The 20,502-nt window shown below is 34.5% G+C and overlaps 1 protein-coding gene across 1 annotated transcript in view; it reads left to right on the top strand.

Annotated features, from left to right (window-relative positions):
• The window catches only part of CFAP47 (cilia and flagella associated protein 47), a 328,185-nt gene that overhangs the window by 274,333 nt on the left and 33,350 nt on the right, over positions 1 to 20,502 (top strand). The window contains exon 56 of the mRNA XM_037067787.1: positions 3,266 to 3,361. Within this exon, the coding sequence (XP_036923682.1) occupies positions 3,266 to 3,361 (96 nt within the window). The remainder of the gene's footprint in view (positions 1 to 3,265; positions 3,362 to 20,502) is intronic.

Consider the following 20,502-nt stretch of genomic DNA (forward strand, 5'->3'; position numbering starts at 1 on the left):
ATTTAATTTCTGTCACTTGATTTTGTTATTTGAGTCTTCTATGTCTGTGCAGATTTTCTGACTAGTAGGGCCTCTCAGCTGCTGAAAGGGGGTTATTAAAGCACACAATTGTGCCAGTGCATTTGTTGATTTCGCCTTTCAGCTCTATGGGTTTGTGCTTTATGTAAGTGGAGGCTCTCTTGTCTGTTATAGATGCATTAGGGATTGTGTGTCTTCCTGGTGAATCAATATTTTATAATTATGTCATTCCCCTCTTTATCTCTAGTCATTTTCTTTTCTCTAAACTTTATTTGATGTTGATGTAACAATTTCTGTTTTTTTTAAATTAACATTTTATATGATACATCTTTTTTCTTCCAAATTACCTGTCATTAAATTTGAAAAAGTTTCTTGTCAACAGAACATTGTTGGACCATGCTTTATTTATATGTTTATTTACTTGCTTGCTTATTTGCTTGCTGATTTTCTTCCTTCTCTCCACCCTTCCTTCCTCCCTCCCTCCCTCCCTCCCTCCCTTCCTTCCTTCCTTCCATCAGCTCTTCCCTACCTTTACCCTCTCAGCCTGCTGTCCCAACAAGAGAATTGGAATGCTGCCTGTTTCTACCAAGCAAGAGCTAGAAGAAAGCCCCTTCTCCCCGTTTTTTTGTCTCCCCTGTCTCCTGATCTGGGCTGGGGGTTTCTCCAGTGCTTTGTCCAGTATATATGGGAGGTGCTCTGGAAACCTGGGAACTCACCACTACGTCACTCCTCAAGTTCCAAGGTCTAAAGCAGGCTGCCCTCCTTTCCACGTTTCAGTTTCCCCAAGCTTGTCTATGCTGTCTGGCAATTTCTAGTTATAATAGGAAGGGCCTAGGAGGAATGGGGCTACTTTATTTTCATGGTTTTTTAAAAAAATAACAATTATTCTTTTTGATACTCGGAAATTTGGCCAGCAGGATCTTTTTTAAGTATGTTTTATTGATTATGCTATTACAGTTTTCCCTTTTTTCTCTCTCCTCTTTGTCCCACGTCTGCCCTGCACACCCCTGCCCTCCAGTAGCTCCCCTTTTAGTTCATGTCCATGGGTCATGTGTATAAATTCTTTGGCTTCTCCATTTCCTATAACCTCCCCCTGTCTATTTTATGCCTACCAATTATATTTCTTATTCCCTGTACCTTTCTCCCCCTCTCCACTGAAAACCCTCCATGTGATCTCCATTTCTGTGGTTCTGTTCCTGTTCTGGTTGTTCACTTAGTTTTTGTTTTTGTTTTTCAGGTTCGGATGTTGATAGTTGTGAGTTTGTTGTCATTTTACTATTCATAGTTTTCGATATTCTTCTATTTCTTAGATAAGTCCCTTTAACATTTAATATAATAAAGGCCTGGTGATGATGAACTCCTTGAACTTGACCTTATCTGAGAAGCACTTTATCTACCCTTCCATTCTGAATGAAAGCTTTGCTGTATAGAAGAATCTTGGATGTAGGTCTTTGCCTTTCATGAGACCAGTGGGATCTTTTACAAAATGAATCCCGAAGTTCTTTGAATTGTCTCCATTCGTTTTTGAACATTTTAGTATTTTGTGGCACAGCAAGATGTTCCAGTTATGTAGCCCTTAACTTGCTGCAAAGCTCAAATTAGGCATTTTTCCAGGGCTCACTTTATACAGATAAGGTATTTAGTATCCATGATATGGGAATTAGATATGTCCATTGCTGCTGGGATGTCTCTTGCAGTGGACAGAGCAAAGAAATAATTATTCAAAATCATTATTTTATACTGATGCCTCCTATTCATATTCTACACTGCACGGTTTTTCCTCATCCTATCTTACTCTCTCTTCTCCCACATGAAGAATCTGGCTCCCGAAACATCAATTCAGGACTCATTTGCAGTAAAAAAAAAGAAGAAAAAAAGAAAAGATTACCAAACAGTTACTACAAAAACTACTGAACAGTTGATATCTTTGAAGTTACTTTTCCTCCTGGGATGTATTTCACTACCTTAGAACAGTCAGGGAACTATGGCCAACATATTCTTTAATTAATTCTTTATTCTATGTAGTTCAGTTATCAATGTATACAAAGATGGGTTCTTTATGTTTCAATTTGAATTTACTTTTAAGATGTTTGAAATGCATTTTAATTTCTGAATTTGTGAACATGCGTTTTTCAAAACTCAAAGCTGTGTAAAAAGTTCTATTTAAGCAAATCCCATCCTCATTCTCAACCAACTGTATGTGTGACCATCTTCATTTGATTCCGGTTTATCTACAATGTTTGTTTTTGCAGAAATGAGTGTATATGCATAAAGGCACACACACACACACATAGTTCTGTTTCATCCTCTGTTTCATGCAAAGGCAGAATACTGTATAATTTCTTTTGTGCCTTGCTAACATCACATAACAATATATCTGGAATCTCAGTGAAATAGTTAATGGACATCTTTGTCATTGATTTTTATGATTTTATTACCTTGATTGTTGCTGCACTATTCTTTATGTACAACTAGTCTCCAGTACATGGACCTTTTCATTATTTCTAATAATTTGCTATCTAAATTATGCCTCAGTATATATTGTTTCATATTTGAGCTATATATTTAAGATACATTTCCATAAGTGACATTGGTGGGCAAATGGTAAATATATATACTATTTTACTATCTGTTACAAAATCCATATTTTGGTTTCTCTTCAGATCATATAAATCTTTCACCTTTTACAAAATCCCCTTTATAGGGGTTGAACATTATATACACCCATTTCTTTCCAATGACAGCACCGGCTGATATCTAGTTTAATGTACTTGAAGTTATAAATGCCTGTGCTGACAGAGATTTTTTATCTTTTGTACATGGTAGCATAGCACTAAAAGCAATTACTTTTTATTTAGCCAGTAAGTATGTTTTGGATAATTGACTTATTTTTCTATTTATTGATTTATTGTTAATATGTAAATATTAAGTGCTACAATCCAAATGTAGATTGTTGGCTCAGACAGAGTTTCAGTAATACCTGGTATTTGAGTAGTTTAAATTAAAATCCCAAGGATGTCTGAGCTGATTTTATAATGTTTCTTAAATATTACAGAGGAAACCATACATAATATTGGATATAGTCTTCAAGAGTGCCATTTAAATCTCAGCTTAAAATGTATTTTGAAAAATAACCATCTGAGAAATTTCCCATTAGAGGAGAGTGTTGATTCTATTTCAGTCTTCACTGATTCTTTTTCTCTGAAATGTGACTTTGAAGTATAATATCTCTTTATATTTTTATTAGGTCGGCATATGCCCAAGAATGTCACCCTTGGCATTAAGTGCGATAGCTTCCTCATCGAGACTCCTGTCTTCAAGATTACGTTGAGGCCCACACGAGGTACTGGATTTCTACCTTCTATTCTGTTGTTCTATATGCTATTACATTTTAGAAAAGATGAACTGTGTCTGTTGTCTTTATAAATACTTGATAAAAATTAAATATACGAATTAAAAATTTTGAAACAAACTGTAGTAAGTGGATAGAAAAAGTATGGATAGTATAACCTCTATGTATATTTATTATATCTTTGCCATTTTTCATTTCATACCACATAAGTACAGCTTGCAAAATAGTTGAATGTCATGCTATATAATATATAAGTGTGAGGGCCAAAGGTGATTTTGGAAGATTACAAATAACTAGTGTACTAAAATTACTCATACTTATGAAAACTAATTGCATCTTTGCAAAGCTAATGATTTCCTGAAAAATTATTACAGGGTGTACATCTGTTTTTATGTATATTAATTATTCATCCCACCTGTGTATTGATCAGTATGAAAAAAAACTAAAGCATAATAAATAAGTTGCTTACAAATCGAAAGCCCCCAAAATATGAGTTTGCTTAAAACAATATTTTAAAGTAATGTTTTTTAAATTACAAATATATAATAGTTATATATATGATAAAATACCAATTTTTCTTAACATCATTCATACAAAAATAGTAACCGAAATCAGGAATCACTACTAACATCCCACTATAAATGGGCTCGAGCCTTTCTTCTATATTTGCTGTAGTCATTTCTGTCAGCATTCTAACTCTCATCAGTTCATAACTCCATGGTGTAGCTGTTATTATTCTTATTGAATCAAGGAGATTGCAATTCAGAAGCAGTAACTTACACACAATCAAAACAGTTGCTTAATGGCAAAGCTGAACTTCTTATGTATGACTCAAAGTTTGTTTTGTGTTTCTTTGCAATACATTTAAATGAGTATGAGTAACAGTTCACAAAAGAAGTACAGTTGGTCACAGAGTGATTGAAACCATGTTCAAAGTCACTAATATTTTAAAAGATGTTGATTTAAGTGGTAGCTACCTAAGTGGTTTTTTAGCCTCGTTTATTTTATACCATACTGTAGCACTAGAGAACTAGGTGCTGCTTTACAAATCGTTTAAAATTAGACCTGGAACCTTAGGAAGGGTAGCCTGGATGCAGGGATTGGGCATTAGACTTCGGGTCTGAGAATCTGTGTTCGGATTTTGACTATAATATGGAAAACTGTTCGCTTGAGCTGTTTACTTTCTAGATCCCATTTTGGACATTACAAAGAATGAAATTCAGTTTTACCTAATAGGATTTTTGTTGAAGAATAAATACAATTGTGTATGTGAATAAATTTCTAAATGCTAATAGTATATACAAGTATGGGTTATCAGTATTATTTGTATAGGTGAAAATAGCTAAACACAAAGATGGATTTGTTTTGCAAGAAACAAGAGCTAGCACTCTGCCAGTACATGCCAGGAAATATATTTGTGAAAAATGAATAAAGAAATAAATAAGTTACTTTGCTTCTGAAATCCATTTGTCATCTAGATGAAACAACTACTAGATAAATTAATGTTCATCAATTACTGATTGATTAAATAACCCTGTTACCTTGGCGAATACAAGTTTTCTTCAAATGATTTCTTACAGAACAGTACATAACTATTTCTGGTTTTATATTTATATCTATATTTTAAAGTATCCAACTTTGTAGATATATTTTTTTTAAATAAGCCAAGTTTGTTATTCATTTTCACACCCCTAACCCTTAAAATATATTCTATTTTATTCAATATTTTCACTTGAAATATCACCAAATTTCAGTTATTCATATGTCACCTTCACAAATTTTGGCACACCTTTGTATCATCTGTATGATAATTTACTTAATAGGATTTTAATGGGAAACAATGTCACTTGCCATGAGCTATAGAATGTACTCTTTGCCAGAGACTAAGCATTTTATACATAGTAATTGATTCAGCCCTCACTACCATATATGATAGAGCCTTTAAACACTCTTATAGTACAGATGAGTACACTGAGACCTGTAGGCATTAGGTACAAGGGCACACCCCCAATATACGCTGCAGCTTGGATTTTAATGCAGAGCATGGGCTCTTGCTCAACTACTCAATACCGTCCTAACTAGAAGACAGCTGTAAAACATCAATCCATAAATAATGAAATAAAAATTTAAAATAACTGTTCAAGTTTTACTCAGAAGTATTTTAAGTATCACTGCTGCAAAACAGTTCTCTTGGGAAGCAGTTTCAGTGCAGGGAGTTTATTAGGGAACATTCTCATGGGTCTGCACCACCGGAGGAAGAGAACGAAGCAAGACTGAACCGAGGGAGACGGTGGGGACAAGGGTTTCAGCTACAACATGGCAAGCACTGAAATTGGATAGCTCTTCAGAGTTGCCCCGATTTGGGATGAGGAAGCCAGGATTTTATACCTTCACCCCATCTCCCCAACTGCCCACATCAATTCATGATTAAGTGCAGTCTGCCCTAGAAAGTAGTTTTTGACCTTGGTCAGGTGACTCTCTTTGGTTGAAGGCAGTTCTCACCAGCAGCTGATACCTACATACTGTGTATAGGTGATAATCTCAATAGCTTGGGCATAAAGTCAGGAAGATAAATTCCTCTTTCTCCTAGAAGGATTACTGTTTATTTTTTTCTGATAATATAGCATATTATGCCATGTAAAATGCACATTCACATTTTTGTGTGGTATATACAGGATTATTATGCCTATTACTATACCCATGGTATGTCATCATTATACCCATGTATAATGCACATTCTTATTTTTCCCTCAAAATTTTTGGTAAAAAAAGTGTGTATTATCATGGCAAAATACGGTACCTTAATAATCTTAAATATGGTGACATGTAGGAGTCAATGTTCATTTTATTCGTTATGTATACCAACTTGTCCTAGCATCTTTTATAGAAGAGGCACCCTTTTTGTCATTGAATTGCAGTGAAGACACACTACAATTAGAAGACATTTTTCTTCCAAAGCTAGTGACAGTATGTTTACAAATCTGTTTCTGGACTCTCTCTTCAGTACCAGTTGTCTATTCATCTGTCTTTGCACTAATATCATACTGTCTTAACTATTATAGCTATAGGCAAGTCTGCATATGTGGTAACAAATCTTTCAAAATTCAAAGTGTTCCTATTCTTCAAGATTTTCTTAGTTGTTGTAAATCCTTTGCCCTTTTATGAGTTTTAGAATCAGCTAGTTGACTTCCAAACACACAGAGATAAAGAGATACACATGGATACCACTGCTAAGACTTTTTAAAAAATGTATTGAAGCTACACATTGATATGGAAGCAACTAGCATCTTAGAAATATTGAGTTATTGAGCCTTTCTTGTTTAAAAATATTTTAAATTTATTTTTAGAGGGTAAGGGAGGGAAATAGAAAGGAAGAGAAACATCAATGTGTGGTTGCCTCTCACACACCCCCAACTGGGTACCTGACCTGCAACCCAGGCATGTACCCTGACTGGGAATTGAACCAGCAACCCTTTGGTTCACAGGCAGGCACACAATCCACTGAGCAACACCAGCCAGGGATATTGAACATGGTATCTTTTTCCATTTATCCAAATGGCTGTCTTTCTTCAAGATTTATTTTCAAGCTTATTTATCCCCACTGATTTAATATGTCAGCATTGTCATAGACCACAATGCCATATGTACTTGGGTTATTTCTGGGTTGTCTCTATTATTCTACTAGATCCGTCTTTAAGACCAAAACTACACTGTTTTCATTAGAGAGGCTTTATAATGTGCTTTAATATGTGTTGAGGATAGCTCTCTCACGTTACTTTCTTCTCTTCTCAGAGTTTTACTGGCCATTCTTACCTCTTTGTTTATCTACATGAACTTTATAATAAATTGACTACATCTGGAAAAAACTGATAAAATATTGATTAGGAGTTTGTTAGTTTATAATTGAAATTATAACTAAGTTATAATTTATATATAAGAGTAACTAAATTACAATTTAGATATGCTTTAACTAAATTATAATTTATATATGACTATAGGTGTTATAATTTAAATAATAACTAAATTATAACTCTATATGTAGGAAGAAATGACATTTCTGTGATAACTAAAACTTTATCAGTATTCATTTTAAGTATTTTCATTAGTTTATCAACTTTGTCTCTTCAGAAATGTTTTAATTTTATTTTTTAATATTTTTACACATTTTGTCCATATGTTTTAATGAAGAAAGTGTGCTCAAAACCATTTTAGGTCACCTTTTAAAGATAGTGAAAATATTAACAGTATATAATTCTTTTTGTGATATGACAGCAACAGAAAATATATAATTTGTTGTTACATAACACAAGCTATTTTATGATTATTCTTACCTAATATTTTATTACTGATTTTAATTATAATAGCTCACTATTATATTTTCTGTTATTGCTTCCTAAAATACATAAAGGTTTTGCTTAAAATGATACCAGTTTTCTGTGCTGAAGAAGAGAAATCGTTTTCATGAGAACTATTAATGTATTTAAAAATATTTTTATATAATGACTCATATAACTTTAGTACTCTTGATATTTCACGATGCAATGGTAAAGAATTAGCACACTTTTCAAAACATTTTACACAATGTTAATTTCTGTAAGGGCTAGTTAAATTTTCCCTTTAATTTAAAAGAGAAGGTTTAGATCCTTAATTTAGGTTCTTGTGATCGGAGTATTCACAATATCAGGAAATCTTTGGTTAGATAAAAATTCCTGGCAGAAAAGCAGATAGGGGAGATATATTTGACTATATTGCTCTATTCCTCTTCAATGATTTTTTTCTTTAAAATATCAAGTTTTTATTTTTCCACATAATTTTATACATATAATTAAAACTAACCAGATATAATTTTAGTTAGTGTCATTTTTTGTGTAACTTTTAAAGATGTTGGTATTCTATTGTAGCTTTAAATATAGAGCTATAGAGAGACAGAGAGATAAATGCTAGGTGTCATCCCCCTTTTTGCTTTGAGAATGAATGTCTGTTGTCAACATGAAGCTTTTCAATTGGCCAATACAGCCTTGGAGTTCTAGGAAGCAGAACTTGCAGATCTAACATTGCCATATGCACTTGACTTTTTATAAATTGTATTTTCATAACTTTTGCTCATTTTAAATATTACATTATTACATTTGCTGTTAATTTGTAAAACTTGTTCATATTATTCAACACCTCCTAGGAAGATATGCTTATTGCCCTTAAAGTTATTATCTGCCAGTTCTGATTCACTAAGATGATGTTCTAATCCAAGATTAATCCAGATAATAAATGCAAAGCCAAAATTCTTTTTCAAAGTATTTTATACATGTAGAGGAATATATAAATGTATAGGACAATAATTTTGCTTTAGTTGCTGCTACTGCTTTCATCATTAATATTAATGTCATTCTAATATTGGAATCCTTTCTACAATCAATAGAAATTGCATACTCAAAGAATGTGTATTCTAGAATTTAATAGCTTTAAAGGCAATAGCCATGTTTTCCTAGAGTTGTCTATATCACTGTCTCTACTACTTTGTCTCTGTTCTCAACTAACTCACATCAGTGAAGATTTAATCCTGACAACTCAACAGAAATTGCTTTTGTCAAGAAAATCATAACTCACATGTTGCAATATCTGTAGGTCAATGCTTTGTCCTTACTTTACTTTATTTCTCAGCAGCATTTGACATAGTTGACTTTTCTCTTCTTGAACTGCTGTATTCACTTGTCTTTTGGTTTTCCTTTTACGTCATTGTTCAGGCCTTCCGAGTCTTCTATTTTTTTAAAATGAAAGAATTAATGAATATGTATGTTTATTTATTTGTTATTTATTAAATTTATTGAGGCAACATTGGTTAATAGGGTCGTATAGGTTTCAACCATACATTTCTATGATACATGATCTGTGTGTTGCACTGTGCGCCCACTACCCAAAGTGAGATAATCTTCCGTCATCATATATTTGGCCCCCTTTACCCTTTGCTATCCTCCCACCCCCTTCCTTCTGGTAACTACCATCCTGTTTATCTGTCTGTGTCTCTGAGTTTCAGTTTTATATCCCACATGCGAGTGGAGGTCGTGTGGTTCTTAGCTTTTTCTGAGTGACTTATTTCACTTACATATCTGCTATCAGAACTCTAGATGTTGGCATGATTTAGCATTCAGCCTTGCCTCTTCTCCAGTCATACTATCCTTTTGGTCGTTTCTTTCAGGCTGTGGATACCATTTACATACCATGACCTCTTTATTTACATCTGTAACTCTATACTTTCTCCCGAGTTTTAACTGCACATTTCCTTCTCCAAATAGTTATCTAGTAGGTATATCTTACTAAATATTACTGTTGATATACTTGTTCCCTCACCTTTATGCTAATTTTTTCCTCAAAGATTTCTCCCTCTCGCTTAATGGCACCATTATTTATCTAGTTAATGTTGCTGAAAGACTGAGAGTCATACTTGATTCATTTTTTCTCTCATTACAGATTTCCAGCTCATCAGTAAATACTGATAGCAAAGCCATAAAATGAATATATCCTATTCTGACCACTTTTTACCAGCTCCCCCACTTTTACCCTACTCTATACCAACTGGACTTCTGTAATAGCTTCATCTATTTCAGTTCGAACCCTACAGTCTAATATCTACACAGAAGACAGAGTGATCTTTTGTAAAACACCAATTGGACTATGTCACTGGCTGTCTAAAATCTCCCTATGTTTTCCAGCTCTTCTTTGGGAAGTGAGAACAGAAAGGCCCCACACGGTCTGATGCATGCATTTCTTTCTGACTTCACCCTCTGTAATCTCTCCTACCCTTCACAGAGCTGCTACATCAACATTCTGAGGCACTTCCCATTGAAGCCTTTATATTTTTCACCCTTCTGCTTGGAACACTCACATCCCCACTTTTTGTTTTAACTTCCTCTAAATCATTTAAATCTCCATAAAATGTCACCTCTTTAAAGAAGTTTTCCTGAAAACAGCCTCCACTAATTCTCTCTCTCTAAATCATTAATTTAAAACTTACTATATACTTTCCTGTTTCTTTCTTTCTTTTTTTCTTCGTCCCCTAGAACTTGAGATCCATGACACAGGGGATATTTGCTGTCTTATTTCATACACTATCCCCAGCAACTAAAACAGTTTCTTGCTAACTTCATTCAATTACTATTTATTGGGAACCAAATGCTAAGATCCTGTTCTGATTTCTGTAGATATAGCACGGAGCCCAACAGACAAAAATCTCTTCCTTGCTGACATATATATACATGCTAGTGGAAAGCAGTAATCAAATAAGATGGGAGAGAAAATGGGCAAGGGAGGAGGATAAGGAAAGCCATGGTGTTGGAGGTGTAGTTTTGAACAGGAGCTAGAAAAGTTCACTGAAGGGAACAATGTGAATAAATGAATTAGCCTGCGGAAATGGCTATAGTAATAAATTGCTGATAGAGTCTTATCTGGGTCTCTGCCATGCATGTCTTATGTAAAACCAGAGGCTGTTTAGAAAATTTATATATCACAAAAAATAAGGAAGAGAAAGCTAATGTGCTATATGCCAAAAGGATATTTAATCTCAGTATTTTATCATATTTCACTGAGGTTTTCAAGACAAAGTATTGAGGAAATAATGGAATGACTGGCATGTGGGTTCAAAACAGCCAAGCGTAACTTGAATATGGTGGTGTGCAGCTCGGGAGCACATTTTTGGTTTTGGCTGACTTTCTCTCTTTCTCTCTCTCTTTTAATTTTAAGAGTACGTTTGTTAAAGTGAGGGAATGTGAAATAAGGAGGGCCTAAGATAGAAGAAGCAACAGGAGAGCCTAGGCAGAGCTGCTTTGGTTCTATGGAAACGTCATGGGAAGGAAGTGAGCAAGACAGGGCTGCTGTCAGCTTACAGGAAAGTCAGAGAAAGTGGGTCTTGGACACAGGGCCAGGGGGTTAGCCTGGGATGAGCTGCTGCTGCCCACTCCTCTCCTGCTTGCAAGTCTCATGGGGACCCTTAGAATTTAGGAGAAAGAAATTTCACTTGAAGAGAAGATTCAAGCGGGCATACTAGAAGGAGGGCACTTAGGCTGACTTCCTTCTGATAATATATTATCTAAAGATCTAAAGTAAATTTGACCCATAAGAGTAAAAATGTCTTTTCTCAGGTTTAAGAATATAGGTAGTTGCTCCAAACTACTGTGCACTAATTAGATCAGACCTGGATAGTTTGGGTCAATTGCCATCATATATATTAAGATACTGGATAATAGAGTACTTCTTTGCATGGATATTGACTGATGAAGGATCTTTTATTATAGCTCAGGAAATGACTACTATATACCTGATAAATAGCTAGACAATTCTACTTGTATCGGAAACTTCCAACTAGACCTGCTGATTGAATTTATACTGCAGAAACTATGCATAGTTATAGTTATTAGGAAACAGTGAAATAGAAAATCCAAAAAATCTTACATTAAGGATAAGGTTATGATCTAGGCAGAAATGATGATGACCCAATGGGCAGGTAGTCCATGGAGGCAGGAATTCAAGGACAGCATTTGGAGATCTGGGAAATCATTTATCATGGCTGAAATATAAAACACAGGGTGGCCCTTACTGGTTTGGGATCAACTACTGAAGTACTCAGCCAACATAGAGACAGTAAAGCTCTTGAATCCTTGGGAGTCTAGATAACTAGCAGGCCATTGATGAATATGAAGTATTCTAATGTCTGAGGGAGTAATATTGAGCATGGAAAAGGGGTTTCTCTAAGTGTGGAAGTCAGAGGTTAGTTTTTTGTGTTGCTGCTCAGAGTAGAACTTCAACTAGACACCAGTAGCTCTAGGTAGTAGAATTAGGGACTAAAATGAGGAAGACCTCTCTAATGTTGTTTCATGAGGAAATTGAGTACTGTAAGAAATAAGAACTTCTCATTAGATGACATGTCCATGTAGTTGCTGAGGGGCCATCTCCAAAGGACCTTTTTGGAATATGTTCCTAAATTCACTGGGAGATTACACGTCAGGAGTACTTAAGTTAGAACTGAAAGACTCTGTCATTCTGTGAGTAGGTTAATGACATTAACAGAAACAGGCCTATATAGGTTTGTTTGCTTTTAGAACAATTATTCTAATTTCTATGCTTAGTTTAAAATATTTTCTCTTTCCTTAAAAATGGAATCTTTTTTTCCCTTAGGTTCTAGAAAAGACATAAGCAAGAATAATATATACTAAAATTTCTCAGATAGTAAAATGAAAGACAAATTATATACCTTTCTAGTAGTTTTGGAATCAAATGACATGTGAGTTAAAAAGTGAAATTTTGTTTTGTAAAGTGGAATACACTCTTTCAATTTTTATTGTTTTGATAATATTTTTACTATGCTGTGCTCAACATAATATTTTAGGAGAAATGATAAAATATGCTTAAAATTGAACATTTATCCACCTGGATAAGATACAGAAGAAATCCAGGCAAAAGAACTGAAGATCCCTGGCACAAAAACCACTGATATGGAACATCATAGAATGCATTAGCTTCTCTCTGCAAGAGCCTTAGAGACAGACACTGTAAAGAAGTTTGGAGAGATAGTAAAGGTGTTGACAGCTTTAGCACATTTGCGTCACTTTTGAGAAACTTAATGCAATTTTGCAGTCATCACATTTTTGTTTTAGTTCTTAGACTCTGATAAGTGAAAATACATTCTAGCCCTGACTGGTACAGCTCAGTTGGTTTGGCATTGTCCCTCAAAGTGAAAGGTCGCTTGTTCAGTTCCCGGTCAGGGCATGGATTGCGGGTTTGGTACCCCATCGGGTAGTGTAAGAGAGGCAACAGATTGATGTTTCTCTTTCACATTGATGTTTCTCTCCCTCTCATTCTCCCTTGTTCCCACTCTCTCTAGAAATACATTTAAAAAGAATAAAGAAAATAGCTTCTAAGCCGTGTCTTATGACCTGTTTTGTACATTGTAAAAACCAAAATGTACATTTAGGTTACAATAATATTAAATGTCTCACTATGTTACTTTTTATATGAAAAAATATCAGACTCAAGGTAGATACTACATTCGGTCAATAAGGTTAATTAAAATTTCCTATCACTTCAAACCTTTATTTAATTTAAAGCAAAAAGAAATCCAGAAATAACAAAGTATGTTAGCTAAGAAGAATTTAAAATGAAAATCAATATGGATCTGTCAGATGTAATCAGACCTCTCTCTATGTGATATGTCAAAATCCAATTACACCTGAATTGAAATGATCTTTTTTCTTCTTTTAGCTGACATCCCTTTGCATATTTAAGTCTAAAAGTAAGATCAGATATAAATGCATGGTCTCCATGAGTAGGAAATAAATACACAACTGAAATTCTCTCCTGTGAAAAGCTCTATGGGCAAGTCATAATGAAATCTTACAGAAGGATTAGATGTATATTTTTTCAGTTATCTCATAAAATGGATATGATGAATGCATTTTATAAAGACATCCATTCTAGGATTTTCCTCTTTTGACTAAGCACAGCCACTCAGTCCCTTTTGCCACTTTTGTTCTTCCTGAATTCTGGTAGCTACAATGGATTTCCTTTCCAATAGCAACTGGGCATGTAATGGCATCTCCCTGACTCTTTGATAAGAGCCGAAGAAGCCATCACTGAATGTTATTCATCTTCTTACCACATGCAAATGGGGCTGTGATCTTTGTCATAACTTCCCTGAGGAAGAACACTGGTAGGAAGAAAAAGGTAAATGGTGACTGACGCATTTCTGTTAGGGACAAGCACTGAATTCCTAAGTACATTTGCAAACTCTACATTTGACATTATTTTGTTATGTTAGAGGGCTGACTGTTGAGAATGCTAAATTCATACATAGCAAAATATATGAATAAGCCTAGGTAGCTAGGGAGTATTGAATAATTGGTTGATTTTTTTCAGGCTATTAGCAGATTCTTATATGTAATGTATTTTTGCTAAGTTATTCATTCTTGCTGACCTCCAAGACCTTAACCCCAAAGGCAGTCAGAGTGTGCGATCTTAACCACCACGATGTGTCTCTCTTCCATATAGTGGTGTGTGATTATGCATTCATGCCACTTTATATCTGTTACCATATGAACACCACTTCTTCGGGGTTATTCCTCATTCTCAGTATTCATATCCCCAAGGGCAGTGTGCTTTCACTTCTTTTTTATCCTTACCCAAGGACATGCTTAGAGAGGGGAAGAGAGAGGGAGACAGAAAGACAGAGAAACATTGATGTGAGAGACAAACATTAATCGGTTGCCTTTCGCATGTGCCCAAGTGGGGCCTGAACCTGCAGCCTAGGCATTTGCCCTGACTGGGAATTGAACCCACCACCTTTTAGTCTACAGGACAGTGCTGCAACCAACTGAGCCATCCTGCCAAGGCAATCACTATTTTTTTTTACCACAACTCTCACCTCTTTCCAATCCTAAGACTTTATCACACTGCCTTCTAGAACACATGATCTATCATAAAGAAAATACTCTCTATTCTCTAAACCAAATTATCTAAATGTTTTCTTGGTACTTTCTTGAACCCTGACTCTTCCCTGAGAAGGCAGTGCTCCCTACAGTTAGAAAAATCCTCACCACTTTACTGTTACTGATAGTGGCATTAAATATCCTCATTAATTAATCAATTTATTGATCATTGATATCCAATAAATTAATCAATTTATTTATATTTCTAAATTTTTTTATTTTTATGTTTTACAGCATTTTCTATCATCCCAAAAGAAATTACAGAGAAAATATTTTTAAAATACTTTCATTTACTATACTTCTTGCTTTGCCAAGATAGCATACTTTTCTTCCTTCCCACCATACTCTAGCCAAACATCAATATAATAACCACATATCCCCCACCCCCATATGTTCAGGTGGGCTAAAGGGATAGTTAACTTCCTACCCTACCCCACCCCACCCTCATGTCTCAAGAACAGTACATTCTGATTTCCTTTCTCTCTCCTGTCTGTGGTGTTGATGGGGCCATGCAGCAAACTAACCTACCATGGCCTCCACTGACATAGGCTGCCCTGCAGTTCCCTGCCAGAATAGTGATGATGGGGGTGACAGGGAAATTTATCTTTCATTTCTTTCCTGGCAGAAGCAGGCAGAACTCCAGGTGCCCCACCAAGGTGGTGTCAACAGGATTATCACAAGCTGAGAAATCGTCCTCATCCAGCAATAAAGAGACATAAAGAGATGGTGCCTAGATGTCTAGTCACCTCTAAGTGCACCCGTTGTGAGTGAGATGTAGCAAATTGCTGCAGGTTGGGCTAGTAATCACTACAGTTCACCCTTCTTCCCACTTTTGGTGTTAGCAAGGTCCAGTAGGATGTAATGCAGGGTCAGTACATGCTCCTACTCTACTAGCCCAGTCCCTGGAGTCTGTGGGATACAGTGGGGATGACAATTTACACCCCTACTGAGCATTAAAAAGATCAAATGAAGTGATGTGAGAAAGGGGAACTGAGCTTCCAGTGACACCTAGCACTACTAAGGCAGAATGAAGACATGAGAGATGGAGCTTATTGGTACTGCGCTTCCTTCTATCTCTTTCTGGTCTCTCCTCTTGTGCCCCTCAGGGGACAAAACTTTTACCCCACCCTTCTGCAACAAGGTAATGTAATCAATAGCCCATATTCTACTTCAGCAAATGATTTTGAGTTTTCATGAAACAAAAGAAAAAATCGAATCTGAGAAAAGGTAAGTTAAATAAAGAACCACCTAGAAATTCTAGAACTGATAAAAATAGTAAATTAAATAAATATCTCACTGGATGGGATCAAGAATAGAATGGAGATGATGGAGAATAAAATCAATGAAAGTCAGGAGAGATCAATATAATTTATACAATTTGAACAACAGAGAAAACAAACGTAAAGAAGGGAAAGAAAAGAACAGAGTTTCAGGAGCCTGTAGGAAAATAAAAGAAATAACAGTCATCTCATCAGAAACCCATAGGGAAAAGAGAGTGTGGGATTGAAACATTATTCAAAGGTATAATACTTCAGAATTTGCCTAAGAGATTAAACTTGCCTCTAGTTTGAAGAGCCTGAGTAAACACCAAATATTTTAAAGCAAAAGAAATCTATGGCAAGGCACATTATAATTAAACATCTGAAAACTAAAGACAAAGAAATTTTGAAAGCAAGGTAGAGAGAAACAATGCTTATAGGGAAACATCAATTAAAATAATAGGAAATTTCTCATCTGGAACCATGGAGGCCAGAAGGAAATGGTACATATTTGTTAAGTACTGAAAGAATAGTAAACTGTAAGTTCAGTATCCCAAGAATAGATCCTTCATGAAAAAGGGAAAATGTAGGCATACTCAGACATGAGAACAGAAAACTTGTTATAAGCAAACCAGCACTTAAAGAATGGCTAAAGGATTTTCTCTATATAGAAAATATAAGAAGGATTACAACTTCAGAAAGTGAAGAACATTAGATAGACTAGGTGAAATAATAATATATTAATAGTAGACTATCCTACTTCTTTTCCTTAAATCATATTTGCTGGGTGAAATAAAAATTATAACACTATGATACAGAGTCTGTATCGCTCTATCTATCTACCTATTAATATATAGAGAGGAAAGTCTTAAGATAATTATATATATATATATATATATATATATATATATATATATATATCTGGGGCCTTGCTGACAGGGATGAAAATGCCTCCCTCAGAGTTAGCTAGTTTCCAGAGATAGTAAATTACTCAGATGTAATTTACTTTCATATTCAAATTAACTGATCCTGAGCCCATACTTCCAACACCTCTTCTATTAGGCTTTCACATTCCAGGCCAATGTTCTCCTACACTTATATCTCATGATCAGGAATCCCACACCCCAGAGTCCACTGAAATTATTCAAACTAGCCAATTCTAAACCTGCTTAGCCTACTTTACTCATTCTTTCCCTTGAAAACCACAGTAAAGACTCCTGCCCACTCCCCCAGCCCATGACTACTACCTCTGGTGTTTTTCCCTGTGGCTCTGCATGGCATGCTGTGCCGCCCGTTTCTTGACATATGTGAGTATGAAAACTTTTTCTTTCCTGACAGTCATTTCTGTGTCTGAATGTCCTATCATATCTGATTAAAACATTTAAAAACATAATATATATATATATATACACATACTTCATTCAAGGTAATTAAACATTATTCCTGTGGACAGCAATATTATATATATATACACACATGACTATATATATATATTTGACTATATATATATACATATATATAGTCACCATTTAAAAGAACTAGGAAATTTACATGAAGTGATATACATAAAAACACTGTGAAACAGTTAGAATCCTAAAATATGTTCAAGTAACCCAAGGGAATATCACTACAGATAACAAAAGACAGAAAAATGATACATTCAGCAGCTTCGGAGAAATTGATCCATTTCTAGAAAACTCCAAACTACCAAAATTCAGTAACACCAGTCCTTCTCAAACTACTACCAGAAAAGCAGAATGAACACTTTCCAACTTATTCTATGAGACCAGTGTTAATAACTGATACAAAAACCAAAAAATAACAATAAAATTACCAGCTAATACTGTTCATGAAATTAGAGACAAAAATCTTCAACAAAATATCCATAAATTGAATCTATAACTATATAACAAAGTATATACCCATGACCAAATGTTGTTTATTCCAGAGCAAAGACTGGTTTGGTATTTGAAATTCCATTAATATAATCCATCCTGTTAGAAAGACCAAAGAAAAAATAATCAAGTCAATCAACACAGAAAAAATATTAGAATAAACCCAATATTATTTTGTCTAAAACTTTTTACAACCAAGGAATGAAAGGGAACTTCCTCAACCTGCCAAAAACCTTACATGACAAAACTACAGCTAATATCACATTTAATTATGAAACATTAAATACTTTCGCTCTAAAATAGGCAGTAACAGAAGTATGCCCACACTCCCTACTTACTTCATGTACCATTGGAAGGCAAGCAAAGGAAACAAAAGGCAAATAGAATGGAAAGGAAGAGATAAACTGTCCCTATTTTTATATCACCTGATGTACCAGAAAATCCCAAAGAATCTACCACAAAAATCTTGTAGAGGTGTTAGGTGAGTTCAGTAAGGTCACTGGAAACAAGAACAGCACACACACAAAAAAACTCAATCATATTTATATATAACAGCAATGAAAATGTGGAAACTAAAAACTTAAAACCATTCACGATCTCTCCAAATAAAATAAGTTCTTAGAAGTAAATCTAACAAACCATGTGTAGGACTTGTGTGCTGAAAATGGTAAAATCAAACATAAATAAAGGGACAGATATGCTATATAGGTGAACTGGAAGACAATGTAGCAATGGTGTCAGTTTTATCCAAATTAATCTATAGATTGAATGCACTTCCTACCAAGATGTTAACAACTTATGTAGAAAATAGCTCAGTGTAATGCTAAACAAATAGTTCTTAGATTTCACCAATAGCAAATTCCCTGAGAAGAAATTAATAAATTGGACATCATCAAACAAATATTTTTCTCTATGAAAGCCTATGACAAGATGATGAAATAGAAAGCTATGAACTGGGAGAAAATATTTACAATCCATATGTGTGACAAAGTATCTGGAATATATAAAAGTACCGAAAATGCACTAATAAAAATATAATTAACTTAGAAAGTTGATAAAGAATGTGAGCAGGCATTTCACCAAAAAGACTGTACTGATAGCACATCAAAAGGTGATCAATGCCATTAGTCTTTAGGGAAATGTAAAATAAAACCACAGTGATATTTCACTGCAAACCTATCAGAAAGGCTAAAATAAAAAATAGTGACAACCTGAAATGTTAGCAAGGATATATAGGTGCTGGATCACTCATAGCTGATGGGAGTGTAAGGGCACAAGCATTCTGGAAAACTATTGGGCGGTTTCTTACAAAAATAAACATGCATACTTAAAAGCTTTATCCTAGAAAAATAAAAAAAGGATGTCCACACACAAAAAATGTGCATGAATGTTTGTAGCAGATTTATTGATAATAGTCAAAATCCAGAAACAACTGAGATGCATGAGTGGGTAAGAAAACTGGCACATCTATGGCATGGCACTGTATCAATATAAATATTCTAGTTTTTGTATTATAGTATAGTTTTACAAGGTGTTACTAAGGGAGATAACTAGGTAAAGGGTACATGGGATCCTGCTTTCATTATTTATAACTGCATGTTTATAATTTTATCAAGTTCTATATTGGATAGGGATTATGTCATATTACAATGAGAATAGTCAAAAAGATAGAGATACAATATGTTTGGTAACTGTAATTTGGTATCTATTTTTTAAAGATAACATATGCATCTTTTGTGTTTATGTGGTTGCTAATAATCAAAGCAAAGTAATCAGAGTGATAGCATTAGCATTTTAAAAAGGCACTTTTTTTCTTATGAGAGATAATTGCCATGTCTTATGTTGAGTTTAAATAACGTATATCATGTATTTTGACATCAGTAATAAAATGCTATTTGCAAAAATAATGCTTTTGAAATTAAATGTTGCTGCTTATGAATTGGAAAATGTCTTCAAGAACTCAGTGTTTCGTGACACTTAATGCTGTGAGCTGCTACTGGCACATGAAGCTTGCCCAGATCTCAGATCATTGTCATGAATGTTTACTAAATTATGTTGGCAGCTGAACATGATTTCACATTTTTTATAAAATGTCCTTCCTTATTATGTCAAATGACCAATTTTCCCAAGAATGAGCTCAGGTTCCAGTCACATAAATTTGCGATTATGATTTATAGTGTAAAGTAGGTGGACTTCCTAGCTAGTCAATGAAGCTACTGATTTTATTGTTGAAAAAATAAAAAAAACAAGCTATAGGTCTTGTTATACAAAGATGCCTAGGTGCCTGTCCGTCAGAAAAATTTATATAACCTGAAATGTAGGCCTACTTATACCACTAGAACATTTTTATGATGAGAACAGACATTAAACTTATTAAAATAGTTTATGTGCTCTCAGCTAATAAAGAGGAACCTAAAGCATGGTGTCATTGCTTTTTTTTACCATTTTATGAATTTTCTTCATTTCACAAGTGCAGGTAAATATTATAACAAAGAGTAGATTGCTTA

The sequence above is a fragment of the Sturnira hondurensis genome, unplaced genomic scaffold, assembly GCF_014824575.4.
Source record: "Sturnira hondurensis isolate 20B ecotype Veracruz unplaced genomic scaffold, ASM1482457v3 Scaffold0017416, whole genome shotgun sequence".
Lineage (NCBI taxonomy): Eukaryota > Metazoa > Chordata > Mammalia > Chiroptera > Phyllostomidae > Sturnira > Sturnira hondurensis.